Source organism: Chelonia mydas, chromosome 24 (genome assembly GCF_015237465.2).
Source record: "Chelonia mydas isolate rCheMyd1 chromosome 24, rCheMyd1.pri.v2, whole genome shotgun sequence".
NCBI lineage: Eukaryota > Metazoa > Chordata > Testudines > Cheloniidae > Chelonia > Chelonia mydas.
The window spans coordinates 18268073-18285189 of NC_051264.2; the positions used below are offsets into that span (position 1 = coordinate 18268073).

The 17117-nt window shown below is 60.7% G+C and overlaps 1 protein-coding gene and 1 long non-coding RNA gene across 4 annotated transcripts; one reads left to right on the forward strand and one right to left on the reverse strand.

Moving 5' to 3' along the window:
* Positions 1–1043: 1043 nt before the first annotated feature.
* LOC119564280 lies at positions 1044–5653 on the forward strand. Its single transcript, XR_005223076.2, has 4 exons — positions 1044–1105; positions 3250–3399; positions 4362–4452; positions 4975–5653. It is a non-coding gene; the product is annotated as an uncharacterized LOC119564280 (long non-coding RNA).
* On the reverse strand, positions 2224–16779 carry LOC102940780 (guanylate-binding protein 1). 3 transcript variants are annotated; one of them, XM_037883667.2, is made up of 12 exons: positions 16552–16779; positions 14300–14361; positions 12149–12352; positions 11797–11924; positions 8920–9029; positions 8302–8504; positions 7735–7977; positions 6158–6438; positions 4233–4445; positions 3502–3604; positions 3187–3380; positions 2224–2926 (listed from the first exon to the last, which is right to left on the reverse strand). In XM_037883667.2, exons 3-12 carry the CDS (start codon positions 12333–12335, stop codon positions 2711–2713), a joined length of 1878 nt encoding a protein of 625 aa, XP_037739595.1. In that variant the 5' UTR covers positions 12336–12352; positions 14300–14361; positions 16552–16779; the 3' UTR covers positions 2224–2710. The 3 variants fall into 3 exon arrangements, with proteins under 3 accessions (XP_037739595.1, XP_037739594.1, XP_037739593.1); XM_037883666.2 differs by lacking the exon at positions 14300–14361 and having other exon boundaries at positions 16552–16778; XM_037883665.1 differs by lacking the exons at positions 14300–14361; positions 16552–16779 and adding an exon at positions 12485–12619.
* Between the last annotated feature and the right edge of the window lie 338 nt (positions 16780–17117).

Below are 17117 nucleotides of genomic sequence, written 5' to 3' on the forward strand. Positions count from 1 at the left end.
GGTGCCGAGGAAGTGACCAGCGAGGTGTTACTGACATGGCACGCGAACCAGGGGCCACCCGTGGGACTCACCACTGCACTTCGGGCTCCCGGGGCAGCTAACCACAGCCCAGCCCTGTGGAAGAGGAGCAGGGGCAGAGCCATGGAGGGCGTGGGACCTCATGGCCCCCCCCCAAGGTTCCGGCCCCCCTGGATCCTGCCCTCTTACAGTCGTTAGACCTGCCGGTACCGAGGTACTTGGGCAGTCAGAAGAGACAGGTCCCACTGCAGAAGCTGTGGAAGCCACCGATCTCGCTGGGGATGCTTTTTGGGGGGTGGCTCCTTGGTGGGTGAGCTCAGGGCGTGTGTCCTGTCATCTGGATGAGAGACAGAAGTTTTGCTCTTCTCAGCATGTGGGGGTGGGGGGGCAGTAGTGGAGGGTGGCGAGGAAGACCACTGTTGAGGAGGAGGGGTATTGGGGCCAGGGTCTGAGGCAGGCTGCAACAAGCTCTCCCTCGTGGCCAGCCTGAGTCAGCGGGATGGAGTAGTCCATGCGTATTCTTCCTCAGATGCACCAGTCCGTGGTGATGGAAGCCCACGCCGAATAAAAGGGGTTCAAGCAGTTCCCCAAATGGGGGATGATCAGCACTGTAGCTGTGGCAGGATTCCCTTTCTCTGCTGCAATTAACTGTTTCTGGGCAACGCCTCGTGTTAATGCCTCAACTCTAGACTTTAAAAGAACAGGAGGACTTGTGGCCCCTTAGAGACTAACTAATTTATTTGAGCATAAGCTTTCGTGAGCTACAGCTCACTTCATTGGATGCATACTGTGGAAAGTACAGAAGATCTTTTTACACACACAAACCATGAAAAAATGGGTGTTTACCACTACAAAAGGTTTTCTCTCTCCCTACCCCACTCTCCTGCTGGTAATAGCTTATCTAAAGTGACCACTCTCCTTACAATGTGTATCACGCGATTACAGACATGAAAGTTGCGATATTACAACAGAAAAACTTCAAAACCAGACTCCAGCGAGAGACTGCTGAATTGGAATTCATTTGCAAATTGGATACAATTAACTTAGGCTTGAATAGAGACTGGAAGTGGCTAACTCATTATGCAAGGTAACCTATTTCCCCTTGTTTTTTCCTACCCCCCCCCCCCCCGACGTTCTTGTTAAACCCTGGATTTGTGCTGGAAATGGCCCACCTTGATTATCATACACAGCCCGCAAGCCCGTAGCCAGCTCCTGCAGTGTGCCAGCCCCACTGCGGGCACTGGCAGGCAGGGGCCACCCAGGGGTCCTTGGGACCCGAGCTGGTCCAGACTCTAGGCGCCACCGCAATAGGACACTTTAACGAGCAAGCCCCTGATCGCCGGGCGTGGAGGCTGAACCGGGGGGCTCACAATGGCCAGGGCACTGCAGGGACCACAGCTGCAGCTGGCACCGAGACCGGCATCACCGGCGACCTGCCCTCCGCCGCCCCCACCAGGCAGCGCCCACGGCTCAGCCTCAGCTTCCTCTGCCTCTGGGTTATGTCGGCGGATTTCAAACAACCGAGATGCCCCTTGCAGGCCCCTGGAGCCCCGATATCACCCCACTCCACACAGGCGTCCCGGCGAGAAAGCGCTGGGCCGGGTGGCTCTGGCTGGGCTGGCGTCCCCGGCTGTCGAATCCAAACAGATGGATGCCCCAGAGGCGCCGCACCTGGAAACGGGCCCATGGTGCCGATGCCCCTCAACCAACCAACAGCCGCCTGCTCTCCCAGCCCTGGGCTCTCCTGCCCCTCACAGCTCTGCCATCCGGGTGGCTGTCTACTCCCAACCCCATCCCGCTCTAACCACTACACCACACTCCCCTCCCAGAGCCAGGGAGAGGACCCAGGAGTCCTGGCTCCCAGCCCCCTGCTCTAACCACTAGCCACCACTCCACCTCCCTGAGCCAGGGAGAGAACCCAGGAGTCCTGGCTCCCAGCCCCCTGCTCTAACCACTAGCCACCACTCCCCTCCCAGAGCCAGGAGAGAACCCAGGAGTCCTGGCTCCCAGCCCCCTACTCTAACCACTAGACACCCTGCTGCTTAAAAATCTCACAGCACTGACCCTGCCTTGGCAGCAAGAAGTTCAGGGCAGCCAAGGCAGGTTCACGGCTCATCCCAGCACACAGGCATCCCGCACGTTTCTTTCAGGGGCATCGATTCATGTCACCAGAGAGCAGCAAAGGGACCCCAGACACATTAGCAGTGAGGTTCGTGGGGACATTTATTTAATTGCAGAGTTTAAAGGCAACCAGCTACAAGGCAAGGAGAGAGGCACCCTCCCCCCCCGCCAGCTCCCATCCCTCGGCCTGGGGTGGGGAGATACCTGGGGAGAAGGCTGCCTCGGCTCTGGGGAGTGCTGGGTTTCCAGGTGTAGTGTTCTGGCACTTCACCTGGGCTGTGCCCACAGATCAGGCCAATGAGCCCATCCACCCCAGGATCCCTCTCCAACAGCACCTGTGCATCTTGAGGTAGCACGTCTCCCACAATGCACCCTCCCTACAAGGCCTTGTGGGGGAGATATTCCTTCCTGGCCCCGACAGTGGGGGGCCAGCCCCGGCCATGAAGCAAGGAGGTTGGGAGCCTTTGCTGGACGTTACTAAGCTGCTCGCCAGCAGGGCGTCCTGTGGCGGGGGGTTCCGCGGGTGAACGGGCGCTGGGGTACAGAGGCGAGTGGGTGACTGGGGTCCCCATCAGAACAGGCGCTGAACGAGGTAGGTGATGGCCCCGACGGCCTTGCCGGCGAAGCCGGGTAGCACGAGGGAGGCCACGTCGCCCAGCATCCCCAGCGCCGATTGGATCCATGACGGCTTCCGGATCTCCTCACTTTGCTGCTGCAGGTGCCGGATCTCGCTCTCCAGGCGTCCGGCCTCCTCCCGGAACCCCTCCCTCAGCAGGGCCTCCTGCTCCTGGGGGGCAGCGACAGCGTGAGGGGGATCCCCAGCCCGCCCCATGGGACAGCCCCCACCCCACAGGCAGGGAGAGGTCATGGCAACAGCGTGGGGCTGGCCTGGGGGGAATGGGGGCCCAGAGCAGGGCTCTGCTGCCAGCCCCCGCACCACCCAAGCTCCACATCCCGCTGAAGTGAGGGAGCCCCCCAGAGCATGGGGCCAGGTTCGACCGTGACGGGTCTGCCCATCCATCCCCGCAGCGCCAAGCACCCTGGTACCTTCAGTTTCTGATCCATCATTTTGCCCTGCTCCTCCAGCAGCTTCTTCCTCTCGTCCTCCAGCTTTGTCTCCAGCTGCCGCAGATTCTCCTGGTAGCTGCGGTCCTGGTCCTCCAGCTTCTGCTGCAGCTCAGCCTCCTTCTGCTTCAGGACCTCCTGCTCCCGCTCAGCCGCCTCGGCCCGGGCTCGCTCGGCTGGGACAGGGAGAGAGAGGTGGGTTGGCACGGGGAGGGCCATGGTGACTCTGCCTGCCTGGGCTGCGGCCCAAGCACCCTCCCCCTCCGCCCAGCGGCGTGACGTCCCCCCAGTGGGTACCTGCCATCTCCTTCTCCTTCTCCGTCAGGGCCTCGTCCGTCTGCAGGATGGACTGGGCCACGTCCTCCTTGGACTGGAGGAACTCCTGCAGCACCTCCTTGGCCTGGGGATGGAGAATGGGAGCCACAGGGTCAGGGGGTTTGTCCTGTGGGGCTGGATCCAGGTCAGGATTCTGGATCGTGGTACTGGAGAGTAATGGGACTGGCTGGCTTCGAGGGGGGCGGGCGCTGGGACACAGGGCCTTTCCTCTCTAGGGGGCGTGGGCCCTGATCCGGCCTCAGGGCAGGGAATGGCTGGCTCAGGGGGGCGGGGCCTGGGACATGGGGCCTTTCCCCTCTCGGGGACGCCAGCTCCCATCCAGCCCCAGAGTCAGCATTTGGTTTCCACTCAACACCCTCGACGCCTGTTCCGGATGAGCTGGGGGCTGAACCCGGTTTGTAACAGGACAAACGGCCTCATCACACAGGCTATAACTGACCCCCGCCAGCAGCCCCAGCAGAGCGGCCGAGGGCTGGATGGGCCACAGGAACCAGGCACCCCCGGCACGTTGGCAATCAGGAGGGCTGTGGGGGGAGGGGGGAGGCTCACACTCTGATGCTGCCCCCACTCTGGGGAGGATCCAGGAACTGTCCAGGTGGGGGAAGCTGTTGACTGGTTCTCAGCAGGGCTTCCTGGGCTGCACAACGAGGGGGCACAAAGACACACAGAGCCAGGCACCAGTCCTCTCCTACCTTTACCCCCTTCCCCGGCACCTGCCGGTATCTCTCCACCACCCGCTGCCGGTCATCCTGGAAGTGCTGGTAGCCCCCGGGCACCAAGTAGACCCCCTGGCTGATCCGGTCGTCCATCTCGTCCCAGAGCTCCAGCAGGGTGGCCGTGCAGCGGTCCGAGGATGCCAGCTCATTGCGCCGGCAGAGCTCCTGCTTCTGCTCCTCCAGGCGGCGCTGCCAGGTGGGGCACAGACAGGGCAGGCGTGAGCCAGGGTCGGGGGTGCAGACGGGGCGGGCATGAGCCAGGGTGGGGGGTGCAGACGGGGTGGGCGTGAGCCAGGGTGGGGGGTGCAGATTGGGCAGGCATGAGCCAGGGTGGTGGGTACAGACAGGGCAGGTGTGAGCCAGAGTGGAGGGGGTGCAGATGGGGCAGAGGTACAAGCCATGACAGGGCCTGAATGGGGCAGGGGTGTGAGCCGATCCACATGTGCCTGGGGCTGGAGATTGGGCCGGGTCCCCTTGGCCTGGCATCTCGGGTCTCCAGCTAAGCAGGGCCGAATGTGTCCCTGCACCCCATATTCTTCCAGGATATTAGGGTGACATGAGTATGGCATAATTTTGGTGTATTTTATGCAAGATAAGGCGTGTGCAGTGTCCTGGAAAAGTGATGATTTGCTGAAAACCGTTATCCCATGTGTGTGCATGCAACATTTTTGTATGTGAAGTTACGAATATTGACCATGTGTCTGTCCTGCAAATGTAGATACACCTGGGGAACGCCCACCGGACAAGACGTTTTCAGTCTAGACAGTGGGTGGGGAAGGGCCTATTCAGGGCAATGGGCCACTAGGAAAAAACAACAGGCCTTAGGAGAAGTTTATCTCCCACCTGGGGAGCCTTCCTGAGAACCCTACACACAGCCTCCAAATACTGACTGCTGTGACTCTCCAAGGACCTGTGACAAGACCACATGATGCTGGTCTCCATCTTGGGATGTCAGGGTTTTCCCACAGACTGGTCTGAGAATCATGTTTTGGAACAAAGGGCTCCCGCCAGATGTAAAAGCTACATAAGGCAGGGAGTGGCGTCATCTGGGGTTCTTCACTCCCCACCCAAAGAGACTCCTGGAAACACCTGAGGAGCAAAGACTGAACTGGGGGAAGTGCTGGGCCCAGGCTGAAGGGGTTTCTGGCCTGGGGATGGAGCACCTGGGGATTCCAAGCTGTCAGCAAGTGCAGCTTGTCACTTAAGGATCTGCAGCCGGCTTGTATCATCCCTTAGGGTGAGAGTCTGCGAATTCAGATCCAATCTCTTTAGTGTATTAACTTAGTTTGCGGTTTTGTTTATTTGCTAGGTAATCTGCTTTGATCTGTTTGCTTTCACTTATAATCACTTAAAATCGACCTTTTGTAGTTAATAAACTTGTTTTTGCTTTATCTAAACCAGCGAGTTGGAGTGAAGTGTGCAGGAATCCTAACTCAGGGGCAAAGGCTGTTTCATATTCCTCTCCATGTTGAGGGAGGGGGCGAACTTTATGAGCTTTCACCGTAGAGTGCAAGCCGGTATGATTTTGGGTTTACGCTCCAGAGGGGGTGCGTGCTGAGGAGCTGGGAGTAGCCTGCCCATGCAGGGGCTGGCCAGAGCCCCGGCGTGTAACTGCAGCTGGGTGTGCCCCCCCAACCCCCCGTGTGAATGCTGGGGAAAGTACAGCTGGAGGACTTTGCAGCTTGTCACAGCTGTACAGGGTGAGAGGGAGCCCAGGCTGGTGGGTCAGGGGGCTCAGTGGTACCCCAGTTCCAGGTGGCACCCCAGGGGGAACCAATCACACCAGGGTTGGGAGATCCCCCGGGGAAGGGGGGGTCAGGGAGCAGGGGAGCCCCAGTCCCGCCTATCCTGCAGTGGGGCAGCTATCCCATAACCCCTGGGGCCGGCGCGAGGGGCCGTACCATGAGCTCCCCTTGGAAGCTGCGGTCGTCGTCCTTGAAGGCGCGCGCCATGAACGCCCGCAGCGCCTCCCGCTCGCACTGGGCGTGCAGCTCCAGCAGCTCCTGCACGCTCTCCGTGGGCAGCGCCGCCCGCCGCGCCAGCTGCTCCTCGTAGACAGCCACGGCCTCCCCCACCGCCGCCGAGTTCTCGATCTGCGCCAGGGCCAGCACCGCGCTCTCCATGCAGGGCACCGCCCCGCTGCGGATGGCGTCGACGTAGGTCACCGCCAGGGTCCCCAGCACTGCCGGAGGGGCAGGGTCAGTGCCAGGGTCCCCAGCACGGCCGGAGGGGGGCAGGGTCAGAGCCAGGGTCCCCAGCACGGCCGGAGGGGGGCAGGGTCAGTGCCAGGGTCCCCAGCACAGCCGGAGGGGCAGGGTCAGAGCCAGAGTGCCCAGCACGGCCAGAGGGGGCAGGGTCAGCGCCAGGGGGCCGAGCGCGGCCGGAGGGGCAGGGGCAGTGCCAGGGTGCCCAGCACGGCCAGAGGGGCAGGAGCAGTGCCAGGGTGCCCAGCGTGGCCAGAGGGGGCAGGGTCAGCGCCAGGGGGCCCAGCGTGGCCAGAGGGGCAGGAGCAGTGCCAGAGTGCCCAGCGTGGCCAGAGGGGGCAGGGTCAGCGCCAGGGTCCCCAGCATGGCCAGAGGGGGCAGGGTCAGCGCCAGGGGGCCCAGCACGGCTGGAGGGGGCAGGGTCAATGCCAGGGGGCCCAGCACGGCCGGAGGGGCAGGAGCAGTGCCAGGGTGCCCAGCATGGCCAGAGGGGGCAGGGTCAGCGCCAGGGGGCCCAGCACGGCCGGAGGGGGCAGGGTCAATGCCAGGGGGCTCAGCACGGCCGGAGAGGTAAGAGCAGTGCCAGAGTGCCCAGCGTGGCCAGAGGGGGCAGGGTCAGCGCCAGGGGGCCCAGCATGGCCGGAGGGGCAGGAGCAGTGCCAGGGGGCCCAGCACGGCCGGAGGGGGCAGGGTCAATGCCAGGGGGCCCAGCGCAGCCAGAGGGGGCAGGGTCAATGCCAGGGGGCCCAGCACGGCCGGAGGGGGCAGGGTCAATGCCAGGGGGCCCAGCGCAGCCGGAGGGGGCAGGGTCAGCGCCAGGGGGCCCAGCATGGCCGGAGGGGCAGGGGCAGCGCCAGTGTGGTCAAAGGTGAGCAGGGGTAAGGTCCCCACCCAGCTCCTCCCACACTCTCCAGGACTCCACCTGCTCCGTGCCCCTCCTTGCAGGACAGACACCGAGCCTAGGATGTGCCCCGCTCCCCACCCCAGATACCCGCTAATCCCCCCTCTCCATGAGCAATTGGTGCCTCGTTTCTCGTTGGGATAAGCCCGGCTTCACCCCCCAAGCATGGGGCCCTGCTCTGCCTCTCTCCACCCCTCGACAATTTTCTAGCGCCCCTCCTAACCGCGCACCCCACAGCTGGGCACAGGCCCCAGTGCTGGCCCCACCAGTGCTGGCCACATGGGACCCCCTCCCAGCTTGGTTCATCCCGCCCAGCATTGCATGAGCCCCATTGACCCCATCACTCCCCGGCCCAAGGGCTACCGACACTCACTGGCCCCGGTCACCACGTGGCCGCCTGGGATGGTCTTGGGCTTCGACGTCTCCCAGACGTGGTGGCAGAACCGGGCCACCTGCTCCCGGAACTCGGGCTCCAGCTCGTCCTCCTGCAGCTTCTCCAGCCGGGGCAGGTCCCTCCTGCCGGCCGGCTGGATGAAGACGAAGCATTTCCGGGCCGGGAAGAACTGGCGGATGCACTCGCGGGGCAGGTTGTAGAGCTGGGCTCGCCGGCTGCTGCCTGGGGAGGAGACGGAGCTGGGCAGCAGCCCTGCGCCGACATGTGGCTGCTTCTGGGGGGCAGCACGGCGGCTGCTGGACAGATTCCCCCACTGCGGGAAAGAGACCCCCACTATCCACAGGGGATTGAGGGGAGCTGGGGAACCGTCCAAGCTGCAACGTGGCCAGGACAGCGAACGCCCCAACTCCCAGACACACTTGGGTTTGTGTCTTGAGCAAAAGCCACACCCTGGGGCCAGCCCTGACGGCCAGGGGAGAGCCCCACCCTACCCCCTGCAGCCCAGCGCCCCCTGGCGCCACCCTGGGGCCAGCACTGCTCCCCTACCTGTCTTTAGTTTCAGGCCGTTCTCCAGGTATTCGTCCTCGGTGATCTCCCGCCCGTCCAGCTCCAGCTGCAGCGTGAAATCCCGCACGGCCCACACGAAGGCCGGGAAGAACCGCACGAACTCGGCCGAATCCTCCCACTCCTGCCGGCCACCCTCGCCTGCCGTCTTCACCTTGATGCACTCCGTCAGCTCCGTCACATAGCTGGGGACCGGCTAAGGAACTGGAGATGCGGTGCCCCACGCAGGGAGGTCCCACTCCCTCAGAGTCCCCCCTACCCATCTGCAACAGGGGCTCAGAAGGGACCGGGGGAAGGGGAGGATATTCCATCACAACCCTCGGAAGCAGGGATCGAACCCACCACCTCCAGGCTCCGGAGCAGAACCCTGCAGCACTGGAGCTGAAGGAGCGACTCTGTCAGCTGGTGGCAGTAGTGGGTTGTTACCCCATCATGCAGAGCGGCGATTAAAAGGGGCCATGGAGCACACCCTGCACTGTGGGTCACAATTTCGCTGGGGGTGAAGCATTTGGAGGAACCGCGGGGCCCTTCCGTGGGGACATGGGGCCCCTCAAACCCCCCAGACACGGCTCCCCAGCCCCGGCCCCCAGGCAAGGATACTGCAGCTGGTCCATGGCCTGCTGGCTGATGGTGCCCATGCTGTTATAGACCAGGGTGCTGCTGAGCAGCACGGCCAGCGCGAAGATCCACGTGTCGTTCTTCGTGTCGCCCTGGAACGACACCCACTGTCACCGGCCCGAGTGCATCCCAGCCACAGAGCTCCCAGCCCATCGCAGAGCACGGCGGGATCCCCAGCCCCATGGCACAGAGGGGGAAACTGAGGCACGGGGAAGGGTTGGCCAGGGGATCAGCCCCCAGCTCTCCAGAGTCCCAGCCCAGGCCACAGTGAATTCCCATTCCCGGAGCTCAGAGAGTGTGACGTTATCTGACTATAATATAACATCTCATTGAAGTATCGTCCACAGCCAGAAAGAATTAAGCACCCTGCAGGCCAGCTGACCCAGAATCAACCTATAGAGGCGGGTGAGAACAGTGAGCCAATGATAATTAGGACCATTCCGTGCTAGTTAGGCCAGAACTTTGAAGTGCAAACCTGTAGATTAGAAATTGGAGGGAACCGCTAGCTACGTGTGTTTACTCATATCTAGTAGATGCAAACCAGGTGACCAGACAGTTCCTGTCTCTCACCGTGGCTGTGGCTGCAGAGATCACCAGGGAAGGCTAACTTTTAGAGGCACCTTGAAGAAGTGGCATTGTTTATCTGTCTCTTCAAAGTCTGTGGTAAACTGTGTATGAACAGCTTCATGGACAAATTACCTTGAATTAATTACCATGGTGTTTGAAAAACAAGGAGTAACATCAAAAGTCTATTGTTCACCCAGGACTGAATGGTCAAGAGGCTGCTAGAGATGTATAAAAAGCCTTGGGACCTGATCCTGTTTATCGCAGATCTGCTTAAGGTTTCATGCAGGGGAAGCCTAAGCCATAAGAACTGAGATCCCAGTCACTGGCTGGAATCACCCTGAATATGGACATTGGGCTATAACCTCGGACTATTTCTACAAGGACTCTTTGCAGCGACAAGCTCACCGTCTCTGCCGTGTGTCTGAACCTCAAGAACTGACCTCACGTCTGTATGTACATTGATCTTTTAACCAACGCTCGCTCTCTCTTTTCTTTTTCAATCCATTTTAGTTTAGTTCATAAAGATTGGCTATAAGCATGATTTTGGGGCAAGATCTAAGTTATATATTGATCTGGGCATGTGGCTGGTCCTTTGGGATCAGAAGAACTTTTTCTGTTATATGATGAAATAAGAGTTTCAGAAATCATCATATTTTGACATGGGTACCTGGCTGGAAGCCTGAGGCTGGGCACTTTAAGGGAGCTGCGTTGTTTGGACTTCTGAGCAACCAGTGAGGTCCTACCAAGGCTGTTTTGTGCTGGATTGGTAAAACTAAATATTGGAATATCCACCAGCTTTGGAAAAAGAAAAGGAGGACTTGTGGCACCTTAGAGACTTACAAATTTATTTGAGCATAAGCTTTCGTGAGCTACAGCTCACTTCTTCGGATGCATCCAATGAAGTGAGCTGTAGCTCACGAAAGCTTATGCTCAAATAAATTGATTAGTCTCTAAGGTGCCACAAGTCCTCCTTTTCTTTTTTGCGAATACAGACTAACACGGCTGCTACTCTGAAACCTGTCACCAGCTTTGGAGTTTGTCTTCCCCGTTCTGTTTGGAATTCACCCTAATTGAGTGATCTCAGCTGGCTCCCACAGGCACCATTGTCACAGAGAGTCACTATTTAGGGTTGGTGTATTTCCCCGTGAAATCCCCAGCTCCCGGAGGCATGGGAGCAGGTGGGAGCTCTCATTGCTCCTCTCTTACTGAAGTAAGTTTCCAACCCATGTGCCTGCATTAAAGCTTTGGGAAGGCGGCACCTCCCCACCCCACAGGGTTCAGATGCAGCAGCCCCCACTGCAGGGCGTGGGGTTTGCAGCTGCTCTCATGCATTTTTCGGGTCCCAACTTTATTTGGCCTCCTGGTGGCTGGCGTTACCGGCCCTTCCATCTTATCGGCTGTGTCTGAGCCCCCCTCCAGATGGAATGTATTTATCATCACACACCCTCTGGCAGGCGGGGTGGGGAAACCGAGTCCAAGGTCACACCGGGGGTCTGTGGAGCAGGGATTTGAACCTGGCTCTCCTGAATGCCAGGCCTGCCCTCCATCGCTACAGCGGGTCGGGAAATTGTCACTGAAGAACATTGAATTGTTGACACCAAAATCACTCACGAAACAGGGTCACTTAAGGCATATTTCCCAACTTGAAAAATTATTGGGGAAAAAAGTTTCAGAATTGTAGAAAGGGCCCGACTGGCCGTTTGTCTAAACGGAGACTTTCCATTTCTCAAGGTAAAATGACGTCTCCTTGCCGATGTTTTGGTAAATTTGTACCAAGTTAAGAAAGAAAAAAAAAAGTGGACAATCAAAATGCAATGTCTGAAAATTCTTCACGTTTTTTTGCGTAACCTGAACCCAGGACACATTTCCGATTTTCAAGCCCTGACACTTTCCCCCCATTTTGACTTTTCATCACGATTCGGGACGGGAACATTTTCAATATTTCAACAGTTCTCCCCAGCCACGACAGGTGTTTCCAGCCACACCCCTGGGCCTCCCTTCCCAGCCCCGCCACGGCAACCCCAGCCCTCCTGGCACTGGCACTCTCAGAGGGCATCACCCCACATCAGACAGAGCCTCCTTCCCCTACATGGGGCTCACTGAGTCTGTCCCTTAGCAGCGGGAGCTCCTTAAATACCCCATCCCCTTTCCCAGCATGCCTTGCCCTGAACTACAATGCCCAGCATCCCCTGGGAACTACAAGTCCCAGCATCCCCTGGGAACTACAAGGGCCGTTCCATCCTGCTCTGCAAATTGGCTGATTCTCATACACTGCCCCCCGCCCCCACTCACCTTCTCCACGTCGCCCAGCCCCTCGGTGTCCAGCAGCACCAGGGTGTGGCCAGCCCGGCGGGGGTGGGGCAGGCACCACATCCAGATGCCCTTCGTGTGCGACTGGATGGTGGAGCCCAGCGAGAACCCTGGGGAGAGAGGGGTGGAGCTGGGACAGTCGCAGAGCGAGGGAACCCAGGAGTCCTGCCCCCCCGACCACTAGAACCCACTCCCCTCCCAGAGCCAGGGAGAGAACCCAGGAGTCCTGTCTCCCAGCCCCCCCGCTCTGACCCACTAGACCCCTTTCCCCTGCCAGCGCCAGGGAGAGAACCCAGGAGTCCTGCCGCCCAGGGGCAGGGCTCACGTCTCCCACCTGTTCTCTTGCCGGCCAGTCGATTCAGGAGGTAGGACTTGCCGGTGCGGTACAGCCCGGCGATGGCCACCACCGCCACGGGCTGGGAGATCTCCGCCAGCACCCGCAGCGCCTCCTGCTGCACCCGCAGCTCCCCCGCCGGGCTGTTCTCCACCAGGCAGATGGGGGCCAGCATGGGGATCTCCATCGCGCCGGGGGGGGGGCCTGCGGGACACAGAGCAGGGAGGGTCAGCGTGAGGGGATGAGACACAGAGCCAGGCCCCCCAAACTGTGGGAGACCCTTCCACCCGCCCCGGGTGCAGCGTACAGACCCCAGCACGGCCCACGGCAGCTCACCCTGGGGCAGACAAGCCCTGGCGCTCCTGGGCATCGCTGCAGACCCCCTGCCAGAGCCCCTTTAGTCGCACCCGGCGGGGCTGCTGCTGGACAGGCTGGACGGTCCAGTGGTTAGAGCGCCAGCCTGGGGCATGCCTGGGGAAAGTGGTGGCTGAAAGTGAAAACTGGCCGGGGTCAGGTCTAACCCCCCAGGGGCCAGAGTGGGCAGCAATATGGTTACGGTGGAAGGGGTCTGGATCAGCGTTATGGGGTTAGGGCTAAGGGGTGAGAGTTTGAGTTAGGGTGAGGGCTGGGGACGGGGGTAGAGCTGTGGGGTTCTGGGACAGCATTACGGGGTTAGGGCTAAGGGGTGAGGATAGAGTTTCAGGGATAGCAGGTAGCGTTCTGGGGTTAGGGATAGGGCTATGGGGCAGGGCTATGGGGCTAGGGGCATGGTGAAGGAGGCCGGGTTAGCATTCAGCAGGTGGGGGAGGTGGTAGGGCAGCCAGGTCAGACCCTGCCCTCCACCCACTCCCCAGCCTGCGTAGGCATCGTTTGATTTCTGTATTTGGGGAGGTGGCTCCAGTCAGACCAATGGGGCCGGCCCACACCGGTGCTATTTCAGATTGGGGGGGACGGGGAGGGGCACAACTTTGACCGTGAGTCCAGGGGCTACTTAGGCAACAGGAAACGGTGGTGTTTTGGCAGATAACAGCTTAGAAATCTCTGGCAGGAGCCCGGCGTCTACCTCCTCTGTCAAGAGAGAAAATGAACGAAACCGTAGCCCTGCCCAGGTGCAACACCGACGTGTTCTGACCCCCGGGCACGTCACTCGTGGGACGCTGGACAGGGTGACAGTTGTCATGTCTGTCCGTACTCAGAGACGCCACTGACGTCAGAGGGGCCCACCCCGATCGTCTAGTCTGACCCCCAGCACCTCGCAGGCCCCAGAACCTCCCCCATCCCCTCCGGTAACAGACCCCGACCTCCAGCTGAGTCACGGACGGCCTCGTGACAGAGACTTCACCATGGACACTCGTTCAAACCTGCCAGTGACCCGGGCCCCCTGCTGCAGAGGAAGGCGCCACCCCCCCCACCCCCCCAGTCTCTGCTAATCTGGCCTGGGGGGAAATTGGCGAGGAGTCAGACCCTGAGCATGTGGGCGAGACCCACCAGGCAGACCCCGGGAAAGAATTCGCTGGAGTAACTCAGAGCCCTCCCCAGCTAGTGCCCCATCTCCGGCCCTTGGGGATTTTTGCTACAGGAGCCAGGTATGGGCCATATGCCATTGCAGGCAGCCCTGTCGTCCCATCCCCGCATGCCCGTATCGCGCTCAGGAGTGAGGCCAGTTCGGGGTGTTGCCCCACTGCTCCCCTTGGGAGGCTGCTCCAGAACGTCACTCCTCTGGTCGGTCCAACCTTCGCCTCCTTTCAGGCCTAAACTTCCGGGCCAGTTTATATCCATTTGTTTTCGTGGTTCACATTGGCACTGAACTCAAATAACTCCTCTCCCCCCGTGGCGTTCATCCCTCTGATGTATCTACAGAGAGCGAGCCGAGCTCCCCGCAGCCTGCGTCCGGTCAGGCTAAACCAGCAGAGCTCTTCGCTCTCCTCTCGCACGGTCGGTTTTCCAGTCCTGGGATCATCCTAGTGGCCCTTCTCTGCCCGTCCCAGCTTGAATTCATCCTCCTTACACACGGGAGCCCAGCACCGCACCCACTGTTCCAGATGAGTCTCCCCAGGGCTCGTACGAACACCGCCCTGTCCCCACTGGAAATCCCGCGCCTGGTGCACCCCACGACGGCATTAGCCCTTTTCACGGCCACATCACACTCACAGCTCAGAGTCAGCCTGCGATCAGCGACACGCCCAGGTGTTTCTCCTCCTCGGCCCCTCCAGCTGACACGGCCCCACATAGAGCAAAGCATTCTTGTTAGCAGCGGTGAAAGTAAATCCGAGGAGTTACCGGGGCGCCCTGCGCCAGCATCCTTGGCAAGGGGGGGCCGCTCTGGGCCCTCGGAAGGTGTGGGGCCTTGGGCAGAAGGGGCGGGGCTGGGGGCAGACTCCCCCAGCCAGTGGGCAGGAGCCCTGGGGCTGCAGCGGTGGAAGCCGGAGACCTGGGGCTCTAGTGGTGATTTGAAGGGCCGAGGGCTCCTGGACTCTGCAGCAGCAGCCGGGAGCCCCGGGCCCTTTGAAATCGCCGGGCCTAGGGGTAACTGCGCCTTCTGCTCTCCCCCCATCAGAGGCCCTGCCGGTAGGGTCACCACAGGGGGGAGCGAAAGGGGCAGCAGTGTTAAAGCGCTTCCGTCAGGCGTGCACAGACTGGTACTGGGGGCCGGTTCGTAGAATCATAGAATATCAGGGTTGGAAGGGCCCTCAGGAGGTATCTAGTCCAACCCCCTGCTCAAAACAGGGCCAATCCCCAATTTTTGCCCCAGATCCCTAAATGGCCCCCTCAAGGATTGAACTCACAACCCTGGGTTTAGCAGGCCAGTGCTCAAACCATTGAGCTATCCTTCCCCCCGGTTCTTACTGGTATGCCATCCTGGCCCACATCGGCCCACTTTCACCTCTGCTTGTGAGTCCCTAAATGCAGGACCTGGCACTTCGCACTGTTAAATCTCATCCCGTTTCTATTACTCCGGTTTACAAGGTCGTCCAGATCTTCTCGTTTGATATTCCGGTCCTCCCCCGCACTGCCAATGCCTCCCCACTTTGTGTCATCCGCAGACTTGATTAGCAAACTCCCCCCTTTCGGGCCAAGTTCAGTAATGAAAACGTTAAATAAGGTTGGTCCCAAGATGGATCCCTGAGGAATGCCACTAGTAACCTGCCTCCAGCCTGGCCGTTTCCCTTTCAGCGTGACCCATTGCTGTCTGCCCTTCAGCCAGTTCCTTACCCACCTTCCAGTTCTCAGATTAATCCCCATTTTACATAAGAACATAAGAGCAGCCACCCTGGGTCAGACCAAAGGTCCACCCAGCCCAGCATCCTGTCCACCGACAGTGGCCAATGCCAGGTGCCCCAGAGGGAGTGACCCTAACTGGTAATGATCAGTGATCTCTCTCCTGCCGTCCATCTCCACCCTCTGACAAACAGAGGCCAGGGACACCGTTCCTTCCCCATCCTGGCTAATAGCCATTAATGGTCGTAACCTCCACGAATGTATCCAGTTCTCTTTTAAACCCTGTTATAGTCCTCGCCTTCACAACCTCCTCAGGCAGGGAGTTCCACAGGTGGACTGTGCGCTGAGTCAAGAAGAACTTCCTTTAATTTGTTTTAAACCTGCTTCCCATTCATTTCATTTGGTGGCCCCTGGTTCTTATATTATGGGAACAAGTAAATCACTTTTCCTTATTCCCTTTCTCCACATCACTCATGATTTTATAGACCTCCATCATCTCCCCCCGTAGTCTCCTCTTTTCCCAGCTGAAAAGTCCTCGCCTCTTTCGTCTCTCCTCAGATGGGCCCGTTCCAAACCTCTCAGCATTTTAGTTGCCCTTCTCTGCACCCTTCCTAAAGCCGGCCTATCTCTTCTGAGAGGAGGAGAGCACATCTCTACCAGCCTGTGCCTCTTCTCCAGTGTAACTAGTCAGCTCTGGGGTGGAACTGCACCGAGAGCCTTCCGGACACCCGGTTAGCTCGGATCGACTGCCTTAACTCATCAGCCCTCTCCCCAGGAGAGACGGGGGGACTGTGTCTGCCACCCCTTGCATCCAGCAAGCGACCCGACCACTTTCGGCGGGTCCCCAGGCTCGGGCCGGAGCCTTTCTCCTCGGAGTGCCCCGGCACCCCCGGCCCGCCGCGGACCTGGCTCTGACTCCCGGCACGGCGCCCACGCCGGGCGCAGCCTCCGGGCTCCGCCTGCATGGGGCACTCGGGCTGCCCGAGGCTTGCAGTGCGGGGGAGCCCCCCATCTCCCCCCCAGACTCCACCCAGCCCAGCCCGGGTCGGCCCCGGCGCCCACCCCCCGTCCGCAGCCGCCGCCGTGCCCGGGCGATGGCCCCAGGCGCCCGCTGCCCATGGCTGCCCCCTGCCCTGACCCCCGTGGATCCGAGCCCCGGGGGGCCGGGAGCAGCCGGGACCCACCTGCCCGGGGCGCGGGGAGCCCGGTGTCCGCTCGTCTCCCTCCAGCGGCGCCGTGCGGCCCGAGCCGAGCCAGGAAACGGGACGAGTCGGATTGAAACCGAAAGCAGCGGGGGGGGAGCCGGTTTCACCGCTTCGGACTCAGGGACGCGGGATCCAGCCTGACCCCCTGGCGGCGCAGCCCCCCCCGGTACCGGCCCCACAGCCCCGGCTACAGACTCCGGGGACAGCAAATCCCCTAGTTCAACCCGCGCGTGCCCCGTGCCCCACACTGCAGAGCGGGGCGAACCCCCACCCCCCAGGTCTCTGCCAATCTGACCCGGGGGAAACCCCCCCCGCCCTGGGTTCCCAGCTCCCCCGCCCCGCAACCCACCAGACCCCACTCCCCTCCCAGAGCTGGGGAAAGAACCCAGGAGTCCTGGCTCCCAGCCCCCCTCCCCACCCCGCAACCCTCAAGGTCAAGGCTGGCCCCAATGCAGTCCTCAGGGGCACCGGGCGGCAGGGAGCAGGGCAGGGGGTCGGTAGGGGGCGGCAGGGAGCAGGGTGGGGGGTCAGTAGGGGGCACCGGG

What these genes read in the sequence shown, in the direction of transcription:
- LOC102940780 (XM_037883665.1), bottom strand. Translation starts at nt 12,518, where the DNA reads ATGCCCAGGAGCGCCAGGGCTTGTCTGCCCCAGG. An exon ending in GGCTGGGCGACGTGGAGAAG is followed by an intron (nt 9,030 to 11,796) that starts GTGAGTGGGGGC and finishes GTGTCGTTCCAG; the next exon opens with GGCGACACGAAGAACGACAC. An exon ending in CAGGCCATGGACCAGCTGCA is followed by an intron (nt 8,505 to 8,919) that starts GTATCCTTGCCT and finishes GCCGGTCCCCAG; the next exon opens with CTATGTGACGGAGCTGACGG.